This window comes from Ixodes scapularis, unplaced genomic scaffold, assembly GCF_016920785.2.
Source record: "Ixodes scapularis isolate PalLabHiFi unplaced genomic scaffold, ASM1692078v2 PGA_scaffold1__304_contigs__length_218370807, whole genome shotgun sequence".
NCBI lineage: Eukaryota > Metazoa > Arthropoda > Arachnida > Ixodida > Ixodidae > Ixodes > Ixodes scapularis.
Window position 1 is genome coordinate 92,397,953 of NW_024609846.1, and position 25,161 is coordinate 92,423,113.

Here is a 25,161-nt window from a genome sequence, read left to right on the forward strand (position 1 = left end):
CGACGGCTCGGCGACGTCTTCGTGCAAATCGGCTTGGTGGCCGGGCGTGTCGTACGGGATGAATACCAATTCTTTTGATCAGTCCCAAATTTCTCTTTTAACGGTAGACAGAATTCGCCGGTACCGGGAACGACAGTTCTGAAATAGAGGTCCCACGCCCGTCGTCCGCTGCCATCGCCGTCCCCGCGAGTCCCACGATACGCGAAACGACGGACGCACAGAATGCTTCCGGTTGTCTGTGGAACTTTTTTTTTTTCAATCAACGTATTTACAGCTTTTTTGAAGCCACAAAAAATGGGTTTCATATTTTTTTCTATTTTTAATATTGAGTGTGTGCCTTCAGTGACCCACGACTTTGATTAAATTTGGTGGTCGCATCGATACCTTAGAAAACGGCCCGTGACCGCGGAAAAGAGAGTGAGCGAGACTCGAACCGGCCAGTTCTTGATCGGCGGTTTTCGGGCGGAAAGAAACCGAATTTCGAGCCGCAAATTCTGTTCTGGGTAGTTGAGCTCTCATATGTCACGTGTAACTAAAAACCTCGGCGAGCATAAATACCCTGTCAGTGTCCCTTTAACTGTAATTTTTCTCGGCTGCGTTGTATTTTCCCTTCTGCCTTTTGTTCGTTTCGTCAGTGTGCCATAACAAAGGTTTTTTTTCAAGCCGCTTAAGAGTGCTGCAATAGCACAAATAAATAAGTGATAAGTGAAACCGTTGCAATTCACAGTAACTTGCAAAGTTTATTTATGAGCAGGTCCCAACAACAGGCTCACCCATCACCACTTATGCTTCTGTAGCTGCAACCAGGCACGTAACCGGGAAATAGAGCTGCCTCTCCCACGTTTCGTGCTGTGTGAGAAAACGCTTTTCCCAACCACAAAACATGCCTTGTGCACAAAAAGAAAACTATTAACAGCGCTGGCTAGGTGGAGCAAGCTGCCATCCGATTTAAAGGGTTCAGCCATCTGCAACCATTCATTCATCCTACCGAAGGCCAGTTCACAGATGCATCTCAGAGCTGAGATAACGCTAAGTCCGCACTGCATCAGTGCTAATGTCAGTCTGATTCAGCACAGAGTTAGCATTGGCTAAGCACTGAGTTAGCACTGCATTGTATGCATAAAAAAAAATAGCTGGGTTACATGCTTTGGAATACTGTTGCAGCACTAACATCGTGCAAAGTCAGCGTTTTGTCTACAGTGCTGCACCGTATGTATGAACAGGCCTTAAAGGTCTTCAACATCCACACTGAAAACACCATGATTGCTGTACCTCTCAGAAATCAACGATTCAACCACCGCCTCAGAGTTGCGGACAAGAAAAGGATCGGTGAGGTTCAAACCAGACAGGTGCCTTTGAAGGTACGCCGCCACATGGCGCTGCCAGGTCCCTCGCTCAGTAACGATGGCGCGAAACGGGCAAGCGTCCTTATGAGTTTTGGCACTGAGGAACACATGAAGATGTAACCCTTCTGCTTTTTTGATGGAGCCAGCCAGTTGGGTCAGTGTCATGTTGTTACAGAGGTCCATTGCCCGGCGCTTTCCTTCCTTTAAATTAACAGGCTCCGATCGGAAGTTCGACATGAAACATGTCGAAACATGTTTCATTGGAAACATGTTTCATGGCAAGACAACCTTTCATAGACACGCATTTCGTGTACACCGCAATGCTTCGTGAACTTGTGCTTCTGCAACGTTTCATCGACAACAAATATCTTTTACTAAATGGATTGAATTGGGATTACTGTTTTAATTCTAGTCACTAGAAGCAGACCGACCCAAGCGGCTCCGGTAGAGAAAAAACAAATTCTCGAGCCCTAATCCTAAACCTCAAAACAGCCTGCGCTACGCATGAGCACCCCTCACTTTGCCTGGGGAAACTTTAATATAATCTTAGGCTTGAGCTTGCACCAGGCCTTATCGGAAACGCCCAAGGTTCGGCAAGCTAGGCTACTATTCGGATTCCGGCAACCGAAGCGATGTGGGCGGGAAGACGATTTCGACGAAACGTTGCAAGCTGCGTCGATGAAACAAACGCGGGAACCTTTCGATGAAATAAACTGTCAACAAGACGAGCTGTCGATAAGGCGACGTTCGACGAACTGGCTGCTACCGCATAAAACGACTTTCTGACTTTTGCTTAATGCTCATCGGGCCTGATATTCATCATACATACGACACGCACCGGAGAAATAGAACAGCGCATCCAACTCGTCACCAGAACAAACAGGCACATGTTCTGCCACCAAGTTCATGCTGCCAATATCATCCCGCAAATGCAGATAGGTTGACAATGCTCAGAGTACACACTGTAGTTTGGACGCTACTTTAATTGGCGATATCACTACAATGAATGTCCTAACAGAAACACGAACCCTAATAACTGCTGATGCATTGCTCGTGTTAATCTGTGAACTGCATCCAGCTGCCATGTTATGGAACTTGAACTGTCACTTTTAGAGGTCACAGATAAATCATGATAAACTCTGAAATCAATTTAAAAAAGAAAATAAAATTAACTTTCAATTTCATGGCAGAGATCAAGTTTCTGCCTGCCGTAAAACTCAAACGCAGAAACATTTCTGATCCCTTCAAACTCGTCCAACAGAAAACTTTATCATCCTCTTCGCTTTCCTTTCGGTTTTCCCTTCCTAAAATGAACGTGAAGGTGTGCGGTGGAAACAATTTCAAATTTACCATGGGGGACAGAGCCCTTTTGCTCCAATAAATTACTTTGCACCCACACCTCCCTCAAGAAACAAGATCCTGGCTACATGCTTGGCTGCAACTGTAGAATGCAAACCACTGCACATGCGTATTATGTGCACTCCCACTGTCAGGCATGATCTTTGACCACAAGTGTCTCAATAAGATTACACCAGGGCCGCAGCAACGTTTGCAGCAACCTGTCCATTGCTGGTCACTTTGTCATCTTTTTGTTCGTTGGTTTCATGCTCCTCCTCCGAGTCTCCAGACTGAAATAAAAATAAAAAGCAGGCTAAGATAAACTGAAATCTCTAAAGGGCCACTACAACCCCAGCATCAATTTTCTTTATTATTGCAAACGACTGGAAATGATTTCTAGGAATCGTCCTAACACTTTTAAGCTTAAAGGAGCTGTACAACAATTTCAGTGCTCTGCTTAAATAATTTCGGAGTTAGTGTCACAACCTTTCTGAAGTAATAAGATTGAGGTTTTCGGCCCCTCTGAAGTTCTTCACCATCTTCCGAGTCACGTGTGCTGTGACGTCAATGGGGGTCGCACGGGGTTCCAGTGAGGCTCTCTCTCTAGAGCCATCAGTGAGCAGCGAGAACTCTTCTGCTCGCGACCGCGTGACCACGTGCTGGCCCAGCGCGAACAATATGGCGAAAGGAGGTAAGTCTCATCCCTGTCCGGCCACCCCCGTCCGGCTCTGCCCCCCTCCCCCTCCGGCTTCTGGCGGCTGTTCACGGTGGCAGATAGAGTTGACAGTTTTGTGGACCTAGGATAGATGGCACCACTGAAACTCCGTATAATAAATGTTTTGCCGATGATACCAGGTTTTTGACGCATTTCTATTTGCGTGGGAACGACAAATTTATAGAAAAGTTACCTTTTATCGAGCAGGTATTTGCACAACTTGCTTTCTATGAGACCCCCACTGACGCCATGCCACGTGGTTCTCATGGCCGCCGCTCACGGCTGCAGGTCGCGGAATATTCTAATTTTTGCCTCGTGAATACGCGGCGGAATTGCAACATTTCGAAGGAAGGAGGTGTGTTTTCTGCCCTTTGTGACGAGATGAACAATGTCAAAAGTAGAAGATGCCAATTCCTTCAATGTTAAAATCGTTGCACAGCTAGGAACTATTCAAAAAACTATTTAAAAAAGCCAGATTTGAAGCTTCCGCCCGAATCTGAGACGTGGATTGTAAAATTATGCGCTCCTTGACTTTCTGGATGACTTCAAGCCACTATGTCATTTGCTTTGCAAAAATCTTACTTTAAACGTGAGTAACAGACGAAACCAAAAATTCGGCTCCGTTGCGCAACATTGGCCTCAGGCTGCCAAAAACATGGCTAGGACTGCACTGTTTTTTTGCGGCGGAGCTGTTAACAGCTAGGATCCCGAGGATTGTGTCCGATACAAAACACTTGTCGACAAAAACACCTCTGAACAGCTACCGCCAGCTATAAGCGACGGCGGCAAGCATACAACCAGTATGGTTGCTGCCATCGCTCGTAGATGGCGCCAACCTTTCCAGCTATCTAGGGTGTGTGTATGAAGGCACTCTACAGCTATCATAGAAGAATGAATAGTTGGGCGGCGCATTGGTGGGAATTCATATTAGGAAACAGCGCGAAAAACAGACGACGACAAAAAAAAAGCACACATAATGAGCGCAGCGCTCGTCACGTGTGTTTCTTCGTCTTCGTCTGTTTTGCCGCACTGTTTCCTACGCTCTTCTCAGTTTCAGTTTGGACTTAGGATGGGTCGGCCGCGAGCCCTTTCAGGGAAAGAAGACTGGCTGCGGAAGGACGGGCGACGTACGCAGCAGCGCGAATGGGTCCGTAACCGCCGCAAAGCCGCTGTTGCCTCGACTTCCACTGCGTCGAGTGCTTCAGATTCCCTTCCCGAAGAAGAGCACATTGCTCGCCTGGAAAGCCACCGCCAAGAACAGAACCAGCAATGTAAAGGGCGCTGGCGGGCCAGCGCCACGGACGACGATCATGCCACGGAGGCCAAGCGCAAGCGTGAGGCCCAGCGACGACTGCACTCCACACCGGCTGAACAGTTCCCGGGCGCGACGGCGATGTTTCGAAGGGAGTTCGTGGATTACCCGTATTGCGTCACGTGCACCGTGTGCGACCGACTCTGGGTCGCCGGAGACGAATCCACGATCGGCGGCGTGTCGGACGAGAAGAAGCGGGAAATGGGTGCGTGCGCGTTTTGGCAGTGTATTGAGTGCAGCTCCGCTGGTCTTCCTTCTTCACAAGAGTGGAAAGGCTGAACGTTTTTTGAAACAAAAATAAAGCGGAGTTGCGCTCTTGTCTGGAGAAGTAATAAAAAACAAAAAGGCAATGTTGATAATGTTTAGCTCAATGTTGGCAACGCCTACGCTGTAGCCTTGACTGTGCTGTTGATTGCGCCTACATTTGCATGCTAAAGTCGGCCAATTTAGGCAACTTGGTGCGTTCCAAAGTTTGGCCAACCGTTTAATTAAGAAACACTTCGACAGAACTAGGTTGAAACATTTGACGTGTGGTCTCCCTAGGTGAAACTGAAGACTGCATCGATTTTTCAGAAACATATACGAAGCAAAGTTGCCCTTTGAGAGGTGTGAAAATGAAAATGAAAGGAGTGATGTAGAATTTAAAATCAATGAAACAAGTGCAAAAAGTAAAGGCATCTAAAATTCATCCCCTTACAGGTAGACAGCATGATACAGTTAGCACAAACACATAATCAATGGTCATCCCCGTTTTTGCTGTTGGTTGCCATAAAAACCAATAGTGTAGCCACTTATAGTCAGTGACAAGTCAAGAATACAGCAGCCAATGCTTCCAGGTGATTCATAGCACACTGCCAGTCAGTCACTTCCACTCATTTTCTTGACATCGCTGGCATCACAACCTTATGAACATTAAAGGAAAATGGTGGCACGCACTGCGGGTTTACGCTGGGAGACAGACTTCTCGCAGCAATTTTGGTTCTCTTTCCCTTGACACGTTAATGCAGTAAATCCATGCTGGCATGTGGATTGGTTCGTAGTAATTTCTGAGTGACGAGGTTATAATTCATCATTTAGTATATTGTTGTTGAAGTGTTCAATATGCGTGGCACGCTTGCTCCAGCAACTGGGCTTAGCTGCTGTTCAGATTCAGACACTCTGCTCGATGGTATCTATTCTGCTTGTTTGCAAAACTGTAGCAGTATTAGCTTTGTGATTGTTTCTGCTGCATGACATCAAACTGCTGCGGTCATCAACCTTGAGGTATGGCACGCTGCATGAGCCCTGCTCAAGTGACCCCTTCACCCGTGAAGCATGGCACCCCAGGTCTCATCATTACATTCAGTCGCACAGCAAGCCAGGTAAGCAAAAGGCTCTCTGGGAGGCCCTACCAGACAAACGCTTCCTTTTCCTGACGCGCTATAGCGGAGCTTTATCTGGCGCGGGCACGTAGTGCCATGGGGTGGCTCTCCTTGAAAGTGACGTGCCTCGGCCAATGGGAGCCTCGTTCCTTGTAACCATGCGTGCGCCAGCCAATGGGAGCCCTATCCATGAGATTTCGGCTTCACTTGAAGAGGTGAATTTATTTGCCGTTTGGCTCGGCTTTTTGCGTGGCTTCAAAGCTGGGATGCCCCTGATCGCGGCTTCACTTCGCTCCATTGGGAGAGGGGAATTTATCCGCCGTCTGGCACAGCAGCTGATGACGTCGGCTCGCTCCATGGGACAGTTAAAGGGCAACTCCGCTCAATTCCGAAGATTTCGGGATAATAAGTGATTTCGAATTAAAAAGCCCTAGTAAAAGACACTACGTCGTTTGCTTCGCGAAAAATGGGATATATATTTTTAAATCTAATTTGAAACACGAGCGGAAATCGAAACCGAAACTTCGGCTCCGTCCGGCAACATTGGCCTCGGGCCACCAAGTACATGGCCATCACGTGGTACGAGATGTCACGTGATCCTCGGCCCAACGACGGGCGGGATGGTGGTAGGCGTGCGGCAGGCGCGAGTGTCGTCTGCACCGCACTTTTCACCACGTTTTAGTGTCTACGGCATTCGACGACGTCTGCACAACTGCGGCATAAGTCTGCGACTCTGCGCACGTGGTGTCCATAGTGTGGACGAAACTCCGAGAGGCAATAATCACAAACGGTGAGACGACGACGGTGGTTGTGACTCAGAAGACGGCGGTAACTGCGGGACCACGGCGGGCAGTTGGTCTGCTCCCAAGAAGCGCGCTTCGCAGGCGCATACGCCTATCACGTGGACACCGCTGAGCGCCGAGAGGCAACGCTGCTGACGTTATGCGCTACGCTCGATCGGAGAAGTAAAAACAAGCAAAAGGGGGCCATGATGATGACGTTTAGCTCAATGTTGGCTCCGCCCATGCCGTAGCCTTGACTGCGCTGTTGGTTGCGCCTGAATTCGCCTGCTCGAGTCAGCCGATTTCGGCAACTTGGCGAGTTGCAAGGTTTGCCGGACCGTTTAAGAAACATTTAGACAGAACTGCGTCGTAATATTTGACGTGTGGTCTTCCTAGGCGATACTGAAGAGGACTGTATTGTTTTTTCAGAACAAAAAATGAAGCGGAGTTGCCCTTTAAAGGGCAACTCCGCTTAATTTCAAAAATTTTGAGATAGTGGCCGATTTTGCTTTTTGAAGCATTCAAAAACAATCCCCAATCTTTTGTTTCGCGAAAAATAAAATATTTTTCGTGTAATTTTACTTTAGCCATGATCACAAAGCGAAACCGAAACGGGGGCAAAGCCGCACAACATTGTATATTCGGCATCACTAAGCATGTACACCCACGTGATATACAAGGGGAAGAAGGAGCTCCCCTCTTATCAGGATCCTCCTTTGTGCCCCCTGGATAAGCACAGGCGTCGCTATTCTCCTCCCAGAAGATTATAGAAGATTAACCTGTCACTCAAAATTCTTACAAAAGCAGCTTCCCTCTCCTCCTTTTACTTGGTGTTCAAAAGTATGCGATGTAACACAAGCCGGCGCTCAACGAGGCGATCGGCTTATCAGTAGTATCAATAGTCGAGCGCCGGGCCGGCCGAGCGCTTCACTCACGTCTTTCACGGCGCTGGCGCCACCCGTGCTCTCCCCGGGAAAAAAAAAACAAAATTAAAAAAAAAAGAAGTTGTACATGTTTGATGACGTCGCGGACGTGCCGGGAGAAGGAATTTGGAGGAAGCGGAAATGCAGCCGGGCAGTGTTGTCTGGCCCGCACGTCTCATCCAAAACCAGCGGATTCGTGCTTGTCAAACTTTGACAGCGATTTTAATGAACTTCTAGGCGGAATTCCGTCGTAATATTTGCCATGGGGGTTTTGTAGATGATAACAAAGAGAACTATATAGTTTTGCACTATGGAAAAGAAGCGGAGTTGCCCTTTAATGGTTTTGCATTAATAACTGCCTCATCCCACTAGAGACTACACATGAAGATGTCATGGGACAAAGTCCCCTCGTTCTACCGCTACTATCGTTTATAGACTGAGACCCCCCAGTTGAACATTTCTGGCTGGCTAAATAGCAGATGTTTCACTGGGTTCACTGTTCCCGTAGATTCGACAGCGCTTGTTTCGACCAGGAATGGCCTTCAGCATGTCATTGAGCTTCCAACTTTTGCCGGCACAACGTGCATGCGAGTCCGGCATGTTAGGCCCCGCACCTAGGGAGTAGCGTATCCTCGGAAGAGCAGTCCACGTACACGCACACACTCGCCCAGTCGATCGCACAAACGTTAAATATGCACACCAGCACAGGAACACGAGAACAGGACATGACACATGTCAAGAATAGCAGGTTCAGATCGCATAATTGAGCACCACTTCGACTGGCCCTGACAACACCGACATCCATATTCCCCAATGGGGTGCTCGTGCGAGCTTCTGGGGAAGCTACAGTCCTCGGTGTGCAGAGAGTGCGGCCTGCTTTTCCATTGTGAGCTACGCCGACGCACGCCGGGCTACAAGGCGCTAGGTCACGTTGCGAATGAGGCTGGAGTAAACACTCCCGTTCCCAGCCAGCGTCGGCCAACACGATTGGGCATGTGCAGCTGTCGACATCACGATGCACGACAAAGACGAACTGCGACGGCCCGCCGCAGCTAGGTGGCGCAAGCTACCGCCCGTTATAAAGAATACAATTGATTTCCAGCAGTCCATCCATCCATCATACGGAGCCGATAGAGTAAGGTGGACACATTGCTCTGGGTATGGCAAAAAGCGAGAAAAATTATAGTTCATTGGTTTTGAAGTGAAATTTTAGCATTATGCCTTTTGCAACATTAACATTTTGCGTCTTTGTCAAAATGCAATGCGAACATGCTCAAAACTAGGTATAATGATAACAATCGAAATCTCCATTGGTCCAGAAAAAAAATAAAACGCGAGGGAAAAGAGTTTGCATGATTTTGATTGTCGTGGAATCAGTAGGCAATGGTGTAATCTGGAACTACATATAGATGTCAACTGACAGCTATTATGAAATATAACACCAAAAAACAAATATTTTCAAAAAGCACTTTAGTGCACCTCTAAGATTTTCGCGTGGCTCCTTCAGAGTTTTTTCCCCTCCCACTGCCCGACGTCATGTGACCCAGTTACGACGACAAGGACAAACCATCTCCAAGTGTCGCGCAAGAGGACAGTGATGTAACCGAGGCGGCGGTGGCCACAAAAGGGCCTGAATTCACAAAAGGGAGGGACGAATGGCACGGGCTCTCTTCGATATCACACTCTGCTCTCAACGACGGTAGCAACAGCAACGTGCATAGATTGCTCGACGACCCTGGGAGCAGTGAACGTCTGCTGCCTCGGGCCCCCCTAGCATCGATCTGTGAGTTGTCAATATAAGTGGACCGAGAGATGTGTTTCATATCCATTTGTGAATGACTGCTGGGAAGGGGAAACACAGTCGCCCATACTAACACTGAAAGCTCGAGAAAGCTTAGCTTTACCACAAAGAAAAGTTACGGTAGGTTACAACGTCGACACAAGCACTTACGGTTCGACACGGCAAGAACATCAATGCGGCAAATATTTAATGTTGCAAACTGGTTGTAGTACATGGGTTTTAGGCTAGAAATACTTGTGTGAACAGCTCCCTGGTTCAATATTTTTAACAAAAAGAATGTGAAGATTTGGAAATCCGTCGGCAGGATGCTGTTGCTATACTCCATTTCACCATACGTTCAGATGCAGCGGACACAACGAGCCAACCTAGCCGATCCCGCTCCGCGATCGTAGCATGTGATAATGTCTCCGTCCATCGCTGCACCTCCTCTCTAAGGTTATGTGACACTCACAGGGCCTTTGAATAGCTCCGATGACTCATAGTATCCACAGCGCTTGTATGTAGGGTGAAACGGACTATAGAGCGGTTTCAAGACAGTAAAGGCCTGTTTGCACACTTGCAACTTCTTAGGACTCTGTGCACTGAAACCTCTTAAATCTCCTACGAGAAAGCACACCGGTGCAACCTATCAGGTAGCCGGGGAACATCTGACGGTCCCATTTTTCTCCTCCCAATCAATCATTCTTTTTGGCTCGAAAAACTTTGTCAATGTTATATACACCCATTCCTCATAGGTAGTAAGTATGTACATTTGACCTCGCAAATACCACAAAACCTTCGCTCTGGTAAAATGTAGCTCCAGGGTCACCACAGGAGTCAGCGTGCCAATGTGTTCTCTCGTCTCAACACGTTTTAAAAAGAGATGCAGGTCGGAGACGCTTCCTTTTTCTAATATTTGCCCTAGGATAATGAAACTTCTGCTAATTATCAAGTTTCATCTTCTCTTTTAAAAACAAACAATTACATAGAAAGGTTTTTTGGTGCAAACGCCCAGGCACACTGATTTCTTTTAAGAAGCACAGTGCAATGGCTCATTTTGCAGCCCATGAGGTGGACACTGCGAGTATCTGGCCAAAAGCTACATATAAAACTTTTAATTTAGAAAAGAAAAACGAAGATGTTATAAAGCCTTCTTTTTAGAAGCCCTCTAGAATTTTGTTAAAGTTTGTAAAACTTAATTAATATATTGCAGTTTCCAATAGATAGTGGCACGTTATATATCTTCAGATAGTAATATCCTGAGATAGCCCATTTAATATCGATAGCAAATTGGGTGAAAATAAGAAGTGGGCTTACTTTCTGTGTGCAATCAAGAAAAGCTTAAAAAATGGTATTTTGAGGTCATGTGTCCCTGGCAAACTTGTTACTGTGGCGAGGGGCAATGAAGCAAGGATATAGAACTGCTTTTCAATCAGTAATGTTGGCTTATATCACGTCATCGCTAACTAGCCACATTTGAGCAGATGTCATCATAGATCTGAAAACCATACGATTGCTAAGAGTGGGCAGTACTAAATATAGCGAATCAAGCCAAAAATAGGGGTGGGCTATCTTTCGTGAGTGGGTCATCTCTCAGGACATTACGGAACATCTTTTGTTTTTAATTACAATTCAAAGATTTTAAGTACCCAAAACTGAGTGCACAAACTGTGAAGACAACCCCAAGTTGCAAAGCAAGAAAAATGCATTTGAAAGTTTAAAAGATGTGTGCTCCTCAAATATCTCCCGTAATTACATAAAATGTGGTAAGACATTAAGTAGGGTGTCCAGGAAACATCTAGAGTCGATAAAATAGTCCCACAGTATGCTGCGACTTTTATCACTACTCTTACACCACGTGCAGTCAGTCATCGGCTACATTAACTGTTCCCCCCCCCCCCCCCCCCCGTCAGCATTTCAGTCATCACAAGGTTTTGGTTGGCAGTTTTTGACAGAGGCACAAACTTTCTGCTAGAGAATGTCTCGTGGTGCACCGGTGCTAGCAGGCCGAGAATTGAGCGGGAGCGTTGAAGCTTACGGCTCTCAAGTCGACGGAGAAACTCGCGCAATAGCTTCGCTTTGCGCTTGCATGTCTCCATCTCATCAAGCATGTTTCAACGAAACCGTCGAAAGAAAGAACCCTAGGGGCACTCGCTCTTCCTAATGTAGTTTGAGGAACGACAAAAATGCCTCGTGCTTCCGCCCGACTCCCGAATGCATAGAGAATCTGCACTCGTGGCAAGCGGGGCCGGTTGCGCCGCTCACAAGTATCGTCGGCACACCAATGTCGCGTATCACTAAACTCACAGGGCCACAGCCACGTGTTTTGTGTTTTTTTGCGAAAGACGCCATCTTTTCTTATGTAGTGCTGACAAACGTGAAGACAGCATCGACTGCGTCGGAACGGTCGCGGTTACCGCGGTCAGGCTTAGCAGGCCGCGCTAAACATTTCTCCGACAACATTCTCTGTTTACGTCTGCACAGTGTTTCAGTGTTGTCTATCACAAATCGAATCAGAAAAACATAGAAAGTTCTGTTGTCCCGAGCGACAGCCTCTCGAGGATTGCCGACATTCACATAAACTTGTGATCCTCCGGGTCACCGAGTGTCAGTAGGATATATTATTTTCTAACCACTTGACCGAACATTGTTTTGATACACTTGTAAAAGTGGGATGTCCGAGGATAATAAAGCGAGCAAAGACCAAAAATCAACAAATTCAAAAATAATATGATTTTTTGTTTTCTTTTAATAAGGCACTTGGTCCTAAGGAGTAGCGTGTGAACGGGCCTTAATTAAGCATTTTGCAAAAGCAGAAGGACAACTCACAGCAGTTCCGTTTTCTTTTTTGGAGTCGCCGCCGGCGGAGAGCTGCCAGGCAGGAATGGTGACCGCGAGGGGGGTTACCTTTGGCGTGCTCGGAAACTGGTTCCTGCACACGGGAGACTCACAGTCTTTCTTCCGTTCAAAGCAACCTGCCTTCCTCGGAAGCAAAATAACTCGAGAATAGAAGCAAACTCACCGGCTGAGCAGCAACGCTTTCACGGAGAGAACCTCAGACTTGAGATCGGACAAGGTGCTGTCTTGTTTGGATGCATCCAGCGTTTCCTGCAAGAGATTGTTTGAGAGGGTGCGTCAGATATTGGTATATGTACCAGATGCATTTTCTATGGGAAATTTTGAGACTTTCCAACTGTGGTAGTGCGTCGCCCAATTCAAATAAACTTTCCCTTATAAAACAAATAATTTTGTAGGCAAGCTATAAAAGTTTCCGTGGTATTGTAACAGACTGGCATGACCAGGAGGGTCATGCCAGTCTGTGACTACTATCTCTGTGCATATGAAGTGGCTCGACAGAGGCCCACTCACGGTACGACCACGGTTCCGCCTGTCCTCGCCAACGGAGCTCTCGAGCGAAGCAACGGCCTCCCGCAACTGGCCGATGGCCGACGTCAGGGCATCCAACTGCTCCTGGACTTGCACCAGGCGGTTCTGCTCCTTGGACAGCTCCTCGCCCCTCAGGTATGGCTCGAGGAATCTCTAAAAAACAAGGCAGGCACAAAACTTTGGTTCTTGAAGCTTGGGATAACAACAATAGCATCAACAAACCCCTACAGGGACTCCGGAAGAAGTTTCCTATACTTTGTTTCATCTTAAGTTCGGACGCAGCCGACGCAACGAGCTGATGGGACCAATCATTGTCAAAAGCGTGAGTCACTGTGCCTTCCCTGTTCATGGTTGGTCCAGCAATGACAGAATACAAAGAGAAACATGACAAACACCATGTTCGTGCACTTGTGATGCTGTGCGATTGGTACCGTCACATCAGCTGCGCCCAGGGGTGAAGTAAAGTAGTCTCCGCACGGAGGGTGTTGCTTCTCTGCAGTGAAACGGTGTGAGGTAAGAGACACACTCAATGGGGCTAAAAAGCTCACCCAAATAAATTACGATCAATAAGGTCCATTGTAGTATTGTAGCCAGGAATTCTTTCCTGGGAAGTGGGGGAGGTGGGGGGGGGGGGGGGCGAATTTGGGTTGTACATGACTGGGGCTGTGGTGGGCAAGGGAGGGGAGTTGTGGGGTAAAATTACAGGGTCGGCTGGATTTTAAAGGGAGAGCTGAAGCACCACGAGCCCACTGGCTAAGCCACTGGAATATTGCATAACTTCCGAGTACTGTCAGTGTTCAATGCAAACATCAAGTCAAATAGTGCATTACTAAAAGTGATGTTCAAAGGCCTAAAATTTTCCTATAAACTAGCTAATTGTAATGACCCCATAATGTGAGGAGAATCCAAACTATTAGCATCCGAGCTATTAGTTTCAGTATTTATAAAGTAAAATTAACTTTTGGCACAATATTGGCACAAATGCCTCACAGTTTTAGTAAAAGGAGCAAGACACAGCAGGTAAGCATTTTGGTACGGTGTGGCACAAATGGCACTGCAATGACATCCTTACGTAATCGACCGCGGTGCCTAAGTCAGCACTTCAAGTTCCTCGAGCAGTTCCCAGCGGTCAGGTATTTATTGCTTCTTGCTGATACAGGCCCACCTTTCAATGAAACTTGTTCATACGCCAGTTTTTCTACAGAGCACTAAACGTGCCCGTCATTGCCATTTATGGAAAGAATGTGATCAGGATGTTTACTAGTATAAAAATGATTCTGTCAGTGCAAGCATAGAAAGCCCTCAACCTCTCGGGCCAGATTCCTAAACACATTCTTGACCTCACCCCTCAATGTTGCTTCTTCCATAAACTGGACTGATTGACACACCACATAATCTACGGGAAAGCAGAAATATGCTCGCCATTATTTTTTGCAAAATATGGTAGAAAGTTGGAACTCAAATATATATTTTTTTAGGTGCTAAACCAGGTACCAAGAAGTTGCTGACATGGTAGATGAATATAAACTCAGTGGACGTATATTAACCAGGCTCCACACGAGTGAATGGAGAGCATGTGCTGGAGCCAGTTGAGCCCATGGACTTGAACACGCTGTCCTTAGTTCATTATGCACTATCTTCAGCATTACAAGCTGCATGCACGGGCTTCTGAAAGTGGGTGCAAGGGGTGCACCTGCCCCCCTTTTGGGATTTCGGGGGTATTGACGACAAGGTGTTTCGGTAACAGACACTCTGGTCACACTGCTAGTAGGCCTTACAAAAGACAGTCTTCAGACCCAGTCTGAGGCATGTTTATTTCTTGTATGACGATCCTGCCACATTGGACATATACAAAAATCGTCTGCAGTCATGTTCAAAGTATGCGTATGTGTGAAGAAAGCACGCTTCAAGTGTGCTTGAGGCGTGCCCGCAGATAATTTTGTCCTCATGTTTGCAGCGAACACAACGTTTTTTGTGCGACAGATGAACGGGGTGGCTACACGACTAGGATTATCAAATGTGAACATGCTCGATGGTATGTGTAACAAGCACGACGAAAGCTCAAATTCGTCGTGTTCATCGAACTAACGCCATCGAAGTTGGCAATCTGAGGTCAAGCGCGAGACACGCGCACTTAAGAACTGTTTGATCCGACGTACGAAATGTCGGAACGACAGGGCGTCGTCCGGCTCAGGCACGCAACCGATTTGCCAGATATTCACCACAGGGCCGCAGTTGACGGCGGCACGAACGGCACAAACGTTGCATTGTCACACATTAATCGGCCTGATCGGGAGAGGAAATGCCGGACCACGGAAGCGGATGCGAGTGGTGCATCGCACGAGTCATCACCACGAAGGCAATGAACGCCACAAAGATTTCCCCCACGCAGGAAACAAGCGGCCGATTTGGCGCATTCGTAGCAAGCCAGTCTTCTGGGACCAACGATTGAGGCTGTCGAGACCCAAATGTACTCCGTTCACCTCGCGATGGACAGCAAGCAGCGGACACCAAGAGCCATTCCAATGCCACGCGAGTGTCACGTGGCCTTCGGAAGAGACGCAGCAATGCGCGGGGTGCGTGTTCACGATTTGTATGCAGTGCTCGCTTAGCTGGGATGGCTCCTAAGGTCCGCTTCGGTCCATCGTGATTAAGCGAATGTTGAGCAAAAAATTAAACTTATGTAAAATCTTCAAAGACACACGCACTTTAATGGAGTTATTCATTTTAAAGCCGGAAAACCTACGATCAAGAGGAATTAGTAACATTAGAAGGGCAAGGGGAGGAATATTCTTTTTGGTTCCTAGGCTAGGTGGCGCGAGCTACCGCCAGTTACAAAGGGTACGGCCAGCATCCATCTATTCATTCAGAGGTATAGCCTCCTTGCAGGGATGCCAGAACTGGGCGAAGCTGAACGAAATGACGCGTCAGAAGCATGTGTCTCGAACTGTCATGTTTGGCGAGTCAAAGCAGCCATTTCTCCGATGGTTTGCACGTGCCGCGCATGTGTCTTGCACTTCACTCTTATTTGCATCGATGAAAGCAGAATAATACGACCAAAGGACCCCCATCTTAATATGACATTATAGAGCCTGTAATCGTGGCTTGCCACAGCGAGGCTTTTGCCACATAATTCGAGGGTTGCTCTAGTCTAAAAAAAAAAACTCATACCCCCCCCCCCCCCCCCCCCCCCACAAAAAAAAAATAAGACTTGCCTAGCCCCCCCCACCCCTCTTGAAAAATATTGCCATGCATTTGCAGCAGAAAATGGCATGGACTGACTTCGCTTTTTAATGAGTACTGGAGACAATTGAGAAAGCATCAAAAGTGTCAAGACTGGTTCAATTTCAAGATACTGAAGGTACCATCAGTTATTTTCAGCATCCGTCAGATGGCAGAGCCAGTATACTGCATGACGTTTAGTACCAACATTGCACAGCCACTTTTTTTACATTTTACTCATACAGGTCAGTGTCAAGCACACAGTTTTGCTGCCTAAGTTGCTGCAGCCCATAAGTGCATTCTACTACACAACAGTGGTGATGAGAGCTTTTCAGCCCCAAGAAAAAAATGAGAAAGTCCGGCGATGATCCATTCATGCAAACAGTGTGATACACTGTACGTGCCAGTCACCATTGTGGCCATGCACCCCCCAATGCCGACGACAGTACCCTAACAGGGGCCACTGCTTCAGACTGAACAATACTTCCAGCACGCAGCACAAAACACACCTTGTAGAGGTAATAGGCTCCATAGCAGGCCACTCCGATGAGCACCACGGAAGAAGAGACGTGCCTCATGTAAGTCCACATGGACAGCTCTGCAAACACAGAAGATTTTTGCATGACTACCGCAACAAAGATCAGCTTGAGTACTGACATGCCCATGCCCCTTCCCGCACAGTGCCTCTATGCAGGTCACCCTCCCTCCCACGAATGCGGGCACACATGCAAAAAAAGGCGGAGATTAGATTCGTGCAGCAAATTCCATAAACTTAACTAGTATGGCCGAGCGCATTGGTGCATCGCAGCTCGGAACACGTGGAGCAAAAGCTCATGCTGCAGAACCCGGGAATCCTGGGTTCGGTCCCCACCCCTGCCCGTTTTGATACGAATGAGTGCCGTACTCAGGTATCTTCGAGTATCGCTACTGTGTCACGCACACCTAAGACACCGGGCTAGCGGCTCTACTCCGCTTTCTAGATTTCTCACTTACACAGGAGATATCAGACGCCCCCCCAGGCACACTAACTTCTCGGGAGCTTGGAAAAGACACATGCTTACCAGCCGTAACGAAATAGCGCTATTATATTCTCAGACAGAATGAGAACGGCAGGGCGCGTCTTTTGAATGCCCGGCCTCCAGCACGTGCTTTGTGCCTTCTGCCGCGCCTTGGCTGCGTATGCGTGCTCGAGATGCATGATGCGTCGAAGTGTTGTCAAAGGTAGGAGGAAGCTTGCTCGAGCTGGAGGCGGGTCAAACGAAACTCCTCTCTGCCACCCTGAACTGGTCGGCGACTGGCTGCACGGCTATGAGAAGTCTGCCACGTCCAAAGAACATACCTTCCCCGAGCATTTGTGCTAACCGCATCACGTCGTGCCTCAGTAGTCTTAAACGCACTGACATTTATAAGAAGAGAAAGACAAAAAATGCAGGTTCACGTGGCACCCTGAAAGGAACAACGATTTATTGCCGCAAATTATGCGCTGCACTGCGATAGAGAGGTACCAGCAAAGGAAGACGCACTACTTTGCACTTGAAGAATGCAAACTTCGAATTGTATTAACTCCTAAAGTCCAGTTTTCCCCTCCCAAGGCTTCTACACATTTCAATAGCAGAGTGACACTTTAGGGCTAGTGTGGTGCACAAACACTAAGCCAAAAGTAATGTTCTGTGAATAGCATAGGATGCCAAAGCAAAATTCAATTAGTTTCCAACAGTTTTCAATTTATAATGTGACAGGTCGGTCGAAGAGTGGACACGTGACAATAAAGCTCATAGGATATGAACTGTATAGCACTGACATGCCTAGTAGGCCTTCTAAAGCCATAATAGTGCTGTGGTCAGTTGAGCCAACTGGTAAACTGACAACCTGCTAAAACAGCGCAAAATCAGAGAAGAGAAGTGAAGGATATAGAGAAGAAGGGAAGAGCAGACGTAGGATAGAGCTCTGTCCTACGTCTTCTCTGCTGGTGCACTGTTTTAATATGTTGTCATAATAGTAGCATTATTTACATTCCACTATGTATTTTGCACCAGGGCTCATCTCGGCTGCAAAGCCTCAAAGACCTTCGAGGTTCGGAATTGGTGGCAAGAGGAGTCCAGGGACGTGCTACTGCTTCCAAAGACAGGTTAAGAAAGATAGCAATTGTAAAGGACTTGCAACTGCACTATTTGTCCATGCTAATGTTCACATAACTACATTCTGTGCATGCACTCAGCCTCTCTACGCTTCTTCTAGGGGTAATTGGCAGGTATCGCGTATGATCCAGTCGGCCGGTGCTCGCGTGCCATTGTTTATGCTATCACCAACCACACAAAGGTGCCCCCCGTAACCATTGGAAAGTGTTTGCGCTTCTATTGCAAGTACTGTCGAGACCGGTTATAACGAAGTCGGTTATAACGAAACGGCGGCTCCAGCGAAGCGATCACGATTCCCCATTCCCTTTTGCACTTTTTCAATACATTTAAGTCTGTTTTTAGCAAAGGAAACTGAGCGGCTCCCATGGATACACGTAGCAAAAAGAAATTTTGCAATAATTAAAAAAAAAATAATAATAAAATTTGGGAAGTTTACTAAGTCTCAGACCACCGCTCTTTGCTGCCGCAGCCGAGCAGCCACCCAGAAAGGGCCGCAGACAATGCTGCAAATACCGCCGGCGACAGCCTCTACCATCGTCGTCCGCTCTTCCCTCCTCATCTGTGAAGCGGCTTTTCCGCATCGCATGCATTGAAGCCGTCACGCATGCTGACAGGGGCGTTCGGGGCGCTATAGCAACAATGCACCGGCAGACATGACGGAGAGAGCCTATATTTAAGATAGGAAACAACTCCAACCATTGAGAGCATTTGCAATATAATGGCAGACGCCTCCAATGGCTGCATTAAGTATGGCTGCATTTGGTCATCGTGTGGCCAGTGTGGCGAGAAAACTGGGCGGAGAGGCAAACGCGTTTGCAGAAGGTGAACGCTTTTGAGTTTTGACTCCTTGCAGGCTGTAACTCGTTTTGCAAACGCGGCCCACAAACCACATGACCCCCGGCACCTCAGTGGGGAAGCCAAAGGCAATCTCCTTGAAACAAAAGCGTGTCATCCGCATCAAAGAGAGCACAAATGTAAAGAATGCTGTCCACTGACGGCGTTCTCCGCAGCGGCTGTCGCAGCTGTCTACACGGTCCGTACATAGCTCGCAAGATCTTTTCTCGATCGAAGCTTCTTGGAGTTGGCAAGAAGCAGCTCCGATCTAGCAGAGAGCGCGCAAGGAAGCCTCGATCACTTTCTGCAGGCACGATAAACATGTGCCCATAAAAGTCCATGTTGTTTTTTTTTTTCATGGGGGGGGGGGGGGGGGGTTTGCTTTTATGAGTCCAGATATAACGAAGAAAAGGATATAGCGAAGTGATTTCCGATTCCCGTTGACTTCGTTATAACCGGTCTCGACAGTAGCAACAAATGCACCAATGATTGAGGACTATGCCTCTGCAGCCCTTAGAAGCAAAAGGTGGCAGAGCACCCCGTCGTGGCACATGTCTCACACGTTTGCACAACAATGGTTGTCGGTATTTGGGAGAAACGTGAAGCATGAATTTGATCGAGGGACTTCACCTGTAACCCAAATTTCTTCGGGGACAGTTTTTCTATGGTATGTTTACCTGGTGGTTGCAAGGCGTGTGGAAGCATTCCCATGGGGACAGGAGGCGGGAGAGGAGGGGGAAAAGGGCCGGAAACGCCGCTGACGTTGGCAACCGGAGCAGCCCGGGACCGCTCAATGGCGCTGTCGATTTCTTCATTCGTCAATCCTGTGGGGAGAACGTGGTTCAGAGAAAACATAAGCTGACGAGGTGCAAGAAAAGCAAGTTGCCAACTTTGACTGCGGTGGACGTATGTGTGCAGACAAAAAAGAAAGCTCAAGAAAGATAAAGGGACAATCACAATATTATATTGATGAATTGCGGCAGCACCAAAAAGTATAAGCATCTAGAAAGCAATCAAATTTCATACACAAATCTTGAGGTCACGAAGGAAGTGAAAACAAGCTGATGCGAACTTCGGACAATCGAGCTTACACTTATCGACAGTAACTGCTAAATGGGTTCTCTAACTTTGTTAGCCCTCTCAGCCGTCGTGTTTCTGGGTTTTCATGTTTTTGTTTTTCCTCCATCCAATATAAAGAAAGAGCTTTTTCCTTGCTGTTTTTTTTTTTTTTTTTTTTTCATTTTAATAAATCAGTGCGCAGTAGTTGCCCGCATTTGTAGACAGGAAAATATATGCCTAATAGACCTTTCCAGGAATATGTAACTCCCCCACCGGCTGCTTGACATATTGTGACATTCAGATGTACAGCATGCGAGTTTATCCAGGAGCTGAAACGAAGTTTACGCTGGTTTAACATTTTGTACTTTCAGCTTGCAGAGAAGGCAGAAGGAAAGCAAAACAGTATGTGATGACCTCCTTTTGTGTTTGCTTTGCTTTTTATGTGTTCTAAGCTCCAATTATAAAAGAGAATGATTCGTGCCTCTTCAAGGATATACAAAGAATTAAAGTCGGCACAAGAGTATATTGGAACAGCCCCACAATTTCTATTGCCGCAAGGTCACTCTGGAAATGGCTATTCAACAAGCCCATGTGGCCAATCCTTGAAACTTCCACCGCTATAAAAATGGTCTGAAGCAGAAAGTGCTCATCTGCATTACACGATGTGGAAGCCATCTTGCTACGACCGTGCAGATGACCCCTTTCTCCTGCGGATCAGACCTGCTAGAGCATGGCTTGATCGGCTTCCACTGTGACAATGAGCAACGCCTCTTTTGAGCTCAGGTGTGCACTGGCACACAATATTACATTCTGTGCTTCGGGGAGCTAGGAGGACCTTTTTTTTTTCAGAAATGAACCTCTACAGAGGAACAGGTTGTTACAAAATACTTTACACTGACAAAAAATCAAAACAAAAATTATGGCAAGGATTGTACATCATTTGGTCCTTTCAACTCCATGTCCCCCTAAGGCTATATTTTTTTTTTTTTTTGCTCACAGCTGCTGCAACAGCAGGCCAAAGGACTCTCTTATTGCAAACAAATGTATGCTAATCCTCCACAAACCTTGCTCCGCAACAGGGGTCAGCAAACAGCGGCTCGGACTGGCCCATGGAGCAATATTTTGCTGCCTTTGGCACACTACCAACACAGGCTACATAGTATCGTCTTGTCCCAACCATACTTGCATTTCTTTTCTAATGTTCTGCTCGTTGCTGACTTCTGTCAAAACAACACAACTACTTTGTTTTCAATTGTGCAGAGACTCTGTTTTTGAGTGTAGCATAGGCATTGAATGACTAACAGAGCTACTTTGGTTTTTAGGGTTGCATAGGCATTAAATGACCAACATAACTTCTTTTTTTCTTTTTTAGGGTAAGGGGGAAGGTTGCAAAGATGCTGAATAACTAACACAGCTAACAAAAGGTTAGAGGGTGAAAAAGCTGGTCGTGGTTAAACATTTTACTAAAAACCTTGAGACTGGGGATTTTATTGTATAAAGGAGGTCACTGCTTTCAGTATATTGTAAAGGTTGCTTTGTTGTACTGCTTCTGGCACAGGATTCTCATTTCTTTCTCTCTCTCTTTTTCGTCTCGTGTTTTGTGTAGGATTTGTTGCCTACATAATCCCTTTCGTTGTTGAATAAATTTCAGCTGTTTTTGAGACTGTGTGTTTGTTCGTCCCTTCTCGTTTTGTGTGTTGTCCCCTTTTTCATTGTACGTCGCCTCCAGTTTTTAAAAAATGTGTAACATCAACCAGTTCGTCTGCCTACTCACTCTACCTTCAGTCGTCCCAGTCTCAGGATTTTTAATCAACAGCTTAACACAGCTACTTTTTTTTTTGGCTGGAAGACGCAATGAACGTTTTTATTTCACACAAGCGACGCATTACATACCTTTTTTGAGCAGGAATGCTCGTTTCTGAGACAGCGGACTAGCTTGCACGCGGGGATTCTCGAGGAAGTGGATTGCAGTAGATACCTGCAAGAGAGAAAAAAAAAAAAAAAAAAGGTAAAAACTGTGGTCATCAGCTCATGCTTAATTTGAATACAAAGCCATTCCACTGGTAACATAACCTGTACTCACAAGTGCATCTCTCGGAGGCTGCACAGGCTCACTTTGCTGCGTGGGTTGAACAGTGGCAGACTCTTCTGTCGTTCCTGGATTGCACGTACTCTTGCTCACTTCCTGTGACGAACAGTAGCACATTACTTCTTCGTCGTAATCGCTCACTGCTCCATTCATTTTTGCCTAGAAACGACTGTCAGGCTACAGCGTCTGAAGATGACTTCGCCTAAACTATGACGACTAATTATAATTCACTTACACGGCTTTCCGGTGGTTCCAAAATAGTCGATGCAGAGCCCGTAGTGTCCGCTTCCATCTTTCGCGTTCTTTTCTGTTTGCGTTTTATTTTCAGAGAGTTCGCCAACTTAAGCACTATCGCACGTGTCGCACAGTACTACGTAGTTCATTATCACGCCAGTTTCTGATGTAATTAAACGAAATCTACACTGCGAGCACTGTAGATGCGCATAAGCTCGAGGAAAAAACACGAAAGTAGTCGTCAAGACAAATGGATTGAATTGGAGTGGATTGATAGCTACTTGTTTGGAGCTTCTTGTCTAAGTCGTTATATATAGAAAACCGAGAAAACGATGTCTTGAATATTATACTCGTTGAGAACACAATGAGAAGGCAAGCAGGAGGCATAGAATTATTATAAATATCTACAACTAAATATTTAGTTCCTACTAAATATATTAGTATGGTCAGAAAAAAACCGACATGGTAACAGTTTCGTATTCCCTGGATGCGCGAATTCGCCGCGTACGACGGGAGGTGAGAGAGCACAGTGAAGTGGTGGAGTGGAGTCCAGGGACGCAGGGACCGTCGTTGCCGTCGTGTGTCGGTAACCGTCGAGCTGCTCCGCTCAAGAACACCTCGGTTCCCGCCGAAATGGCGAAAGAACACTGGAGGAAGAATGTGCATGGCCAAAATTAGCCTTTCAACTTTACTATCATGACCACGGAGGTAAGCTGCTCGCTTTGACACTGCCGTACTGGCTAGCTCCATAACAAAATAAAGTCGACAGATGTCAAACGGGACCACGTTAGGCCTCAGTCCCGATAATTTCTGTCCAAATGCGAGACCAGGGACGATTTTCGGACGCAGGTTTTGTCCGGGCTGACCGACGGAAGACGGATTCGAGCCTACAAAACCGACGCTGAGGAGATCGGTGACTTGAATCTCCACAGCGGTCGCTCTCTGGGTCATCCGCAAAGGAAGGAAAAAAAAAAAAAAAAAATCGCGCATACACAACAACACGCACAGCCAGCACCAAATTTTCGAATAGATCGCGTTCGTCTCGTTAATTTAGTTGTTTCGGCGTGAGGGATATGCGAAACGTGCACAATATGACGCGCGGAAGGAAAGAATAACCACGTTTTTTGTCGCCAGTGAAACAGTTAAAGCTTTGATCGCTTGCGTTTAACCTTGCTCCAAGTTTACGTGTTCGATAGCGCTCGATGGTCCCTGCCCTCGTCGGGGATATTCAGACCGTCGTGTAGAAAATATCTCTCGCTTATCTTTGTGGTATGACTCGTGCGAGTGAATAAAAATAATGCGATTCATTGATCTTCCCCAGGATTCGGCAGGGAAACCCCACAAAGTGTGGAGCTGTGATCGACAAACGAGAAAATGCGTGGTGGCTTCTTGCCTAGACGAGCTTCGAACAAAAGGTAAGTAATCTCACTTCCTTTACTCTCTGTCAAACGGTTGGCTGAGCTAAAAGCACCCTTTCCAGCATAGTGGTCGCATCTTTTTGGCACGCACAGAAGAGAAGAGATGTACAATTACATTTGGGCAGCTCCGGGCGGTCAGTCCTGCAATATCCACTTAAAGCCAAGTTACATAAATGATCCCAGGGGGGCAAGATTGCAACTATTATTTACTTAGTAGTTCTGAACTTACTGCCAAGGGACAGTAAAGTGAACATCAGGCATGCAGGGAGCTATGGGTACCCGTAGGTGGTGTGCTCGTAAAGCTCCCAATGCAGTCGTGCATTTTAAGATTGGAGTGTCAGAAATTAGTGAAACATACACGATGAATGTAGCACTGATGGGGCCGCCCCCTCACAGCAGAAAGTAGCTGGAAACTGCCGCGGTGACACAGCCAAACTTTGAAGACAAAAGAATAGCTCAGGCACAGTTTTGTGTAACGCACGACTGAGCCTGCACCTTTAGTGACATGACCTAAACTCAGCGGGAACCGTCTGTTTCTTCGTCTGTTCGTGAGACGTTGGCACGGACGTGGCGATTCAGCGCGAGCCCAATGCCAAGCCAAGCCGAGCCAAGCTCGGCGTAATCTAACTCATGTCCCAGCCATATGCCAATGTAGCAACTTTGTCCAACCTGCGTTGGCACTCGGTCGTAGTGCGACAGTATTAAAATTCAAGTGCGCTAGAGCTTTTCTAGATTAGGAGGCTGCTGGCTTCGGTCGCAGTTTTGTATGTCGAAGGGAAGTTGACTGTTCGTATTAAAAATGCTGACTAGAAGGGGCAGGCTGCCGCAAAATTAAAAAGGTTCGGCTGTAATGCATCTGTCCATCTTGCAGCCCTGGTGGATGCATCTGCTAACTTGCGCTCTCTGCTTCTGGACAGTGTTTTACACAATCGACTCGCACCTCTGCGTGATCACAGTCGGATGATTTTTGTGGAATTGTTCAAGTTGTGAAAATAATGATGCAAACATGCTTTTTAATATTATTATTAGTAGGTCTCAAAAAGGGTCCTTTGACAAAATATACTCATCTAAAAATTTATTTAAAAAATGCTTCTTGTAATTATGCAGAAAACTTTTTAAGTATGAAAAGCCTGTAATGGGCCTTTGGCGTTTTTTTTTTTTCTTTTCAGGGAATGAAATTAAAGGGGTTGTTATTGAAATGTTTTTATTTAAAGGGATACTTC

General features: G+C 46.7%; 2 protein-coding genes across 3 annotated transcripts in view; one reads left to right on the forward strand and one right to left on the reverse strand.

Annotated features, from left to right (window-relative positions):
• Positions 1–720: 720 nt before the first annotated feature.
• On the reverse strand, positions 721–22,838 carry LOC8029934 (peroxisomal membrane protein PEX14). The gene is made up of 9 exons (XM_029979996.4): positions 22,522–22,838; positions 22,281–22,382; positions 22,091–22,175; positions 19,816–19,962; positions 16,676–16,764; positions 12,927–13,097; positions 12,580–12,665; positions 12,387–12,489; positions 721–2,974 (listed from the first exon to the last, which is right to left on the reverse strand). Exons 1-9 carry the CDS (start codon positions 22,576–22,578, stop codon positions 2,873–2,875), a joined length of 942 nt encoding a protein of 313 aa, XP_029835856.2. The 5' UTR covers positions 22,579–22,838; the 3' UTR covers positions 721–2,872.
• A 21-nt stretch (positions 22,839–22,859) lies between these two features.
• The window catches only part of LOC8029935, a 51,091-nt gene continuing 48,789 nt past the window's right edge, over positions 22,860–25,161 (forward strand). The window contains exons 1-2 of one of the 2 annotated variants that reach the window (XM_040216162.2): positions 22,860–23,228; positions 23,842–23,935. In XM_040216162.2, the coding sequence (XP_040072096.1) occupies positions 23,217–23,228; positions 23,842–23,935 (106 nt within the window). In that variant the 5' untranslated portion in view covers positions 22,860–23,216. The remainder of the gene's footprint in view (positions 23,229–23,841; positions 23,936–25,161) is intronic. The other variant, XM_029979993.4, reaches the window with a different exon arrangement.

Excerpts from the sequence above, each read along its gene's own strand:
- LOC8029934 (XM_029979996.4), bottom strand. The coding sequence starts at position 22,578 with ATGGAAGCGGACACTACGGGCTCTGCATCGACTATTTTGGAACCACCG. Across the intron at positions 22,176-22,280 it reads AGCCTCCGAGAGATGCACTT|GTATCTACTGCAATCCACTT; the intron begins GTGAGTACAGGT and ends TCTCTCTTGCAG. Across the intron at positions 2,975-12,386 it reads AAAAAGAAAACGGAACTGCT|TCTGGAGACTCGGAGGAGGA; the intron begins GTGAGTTGTCCT and ends TTTTTATTTCAG.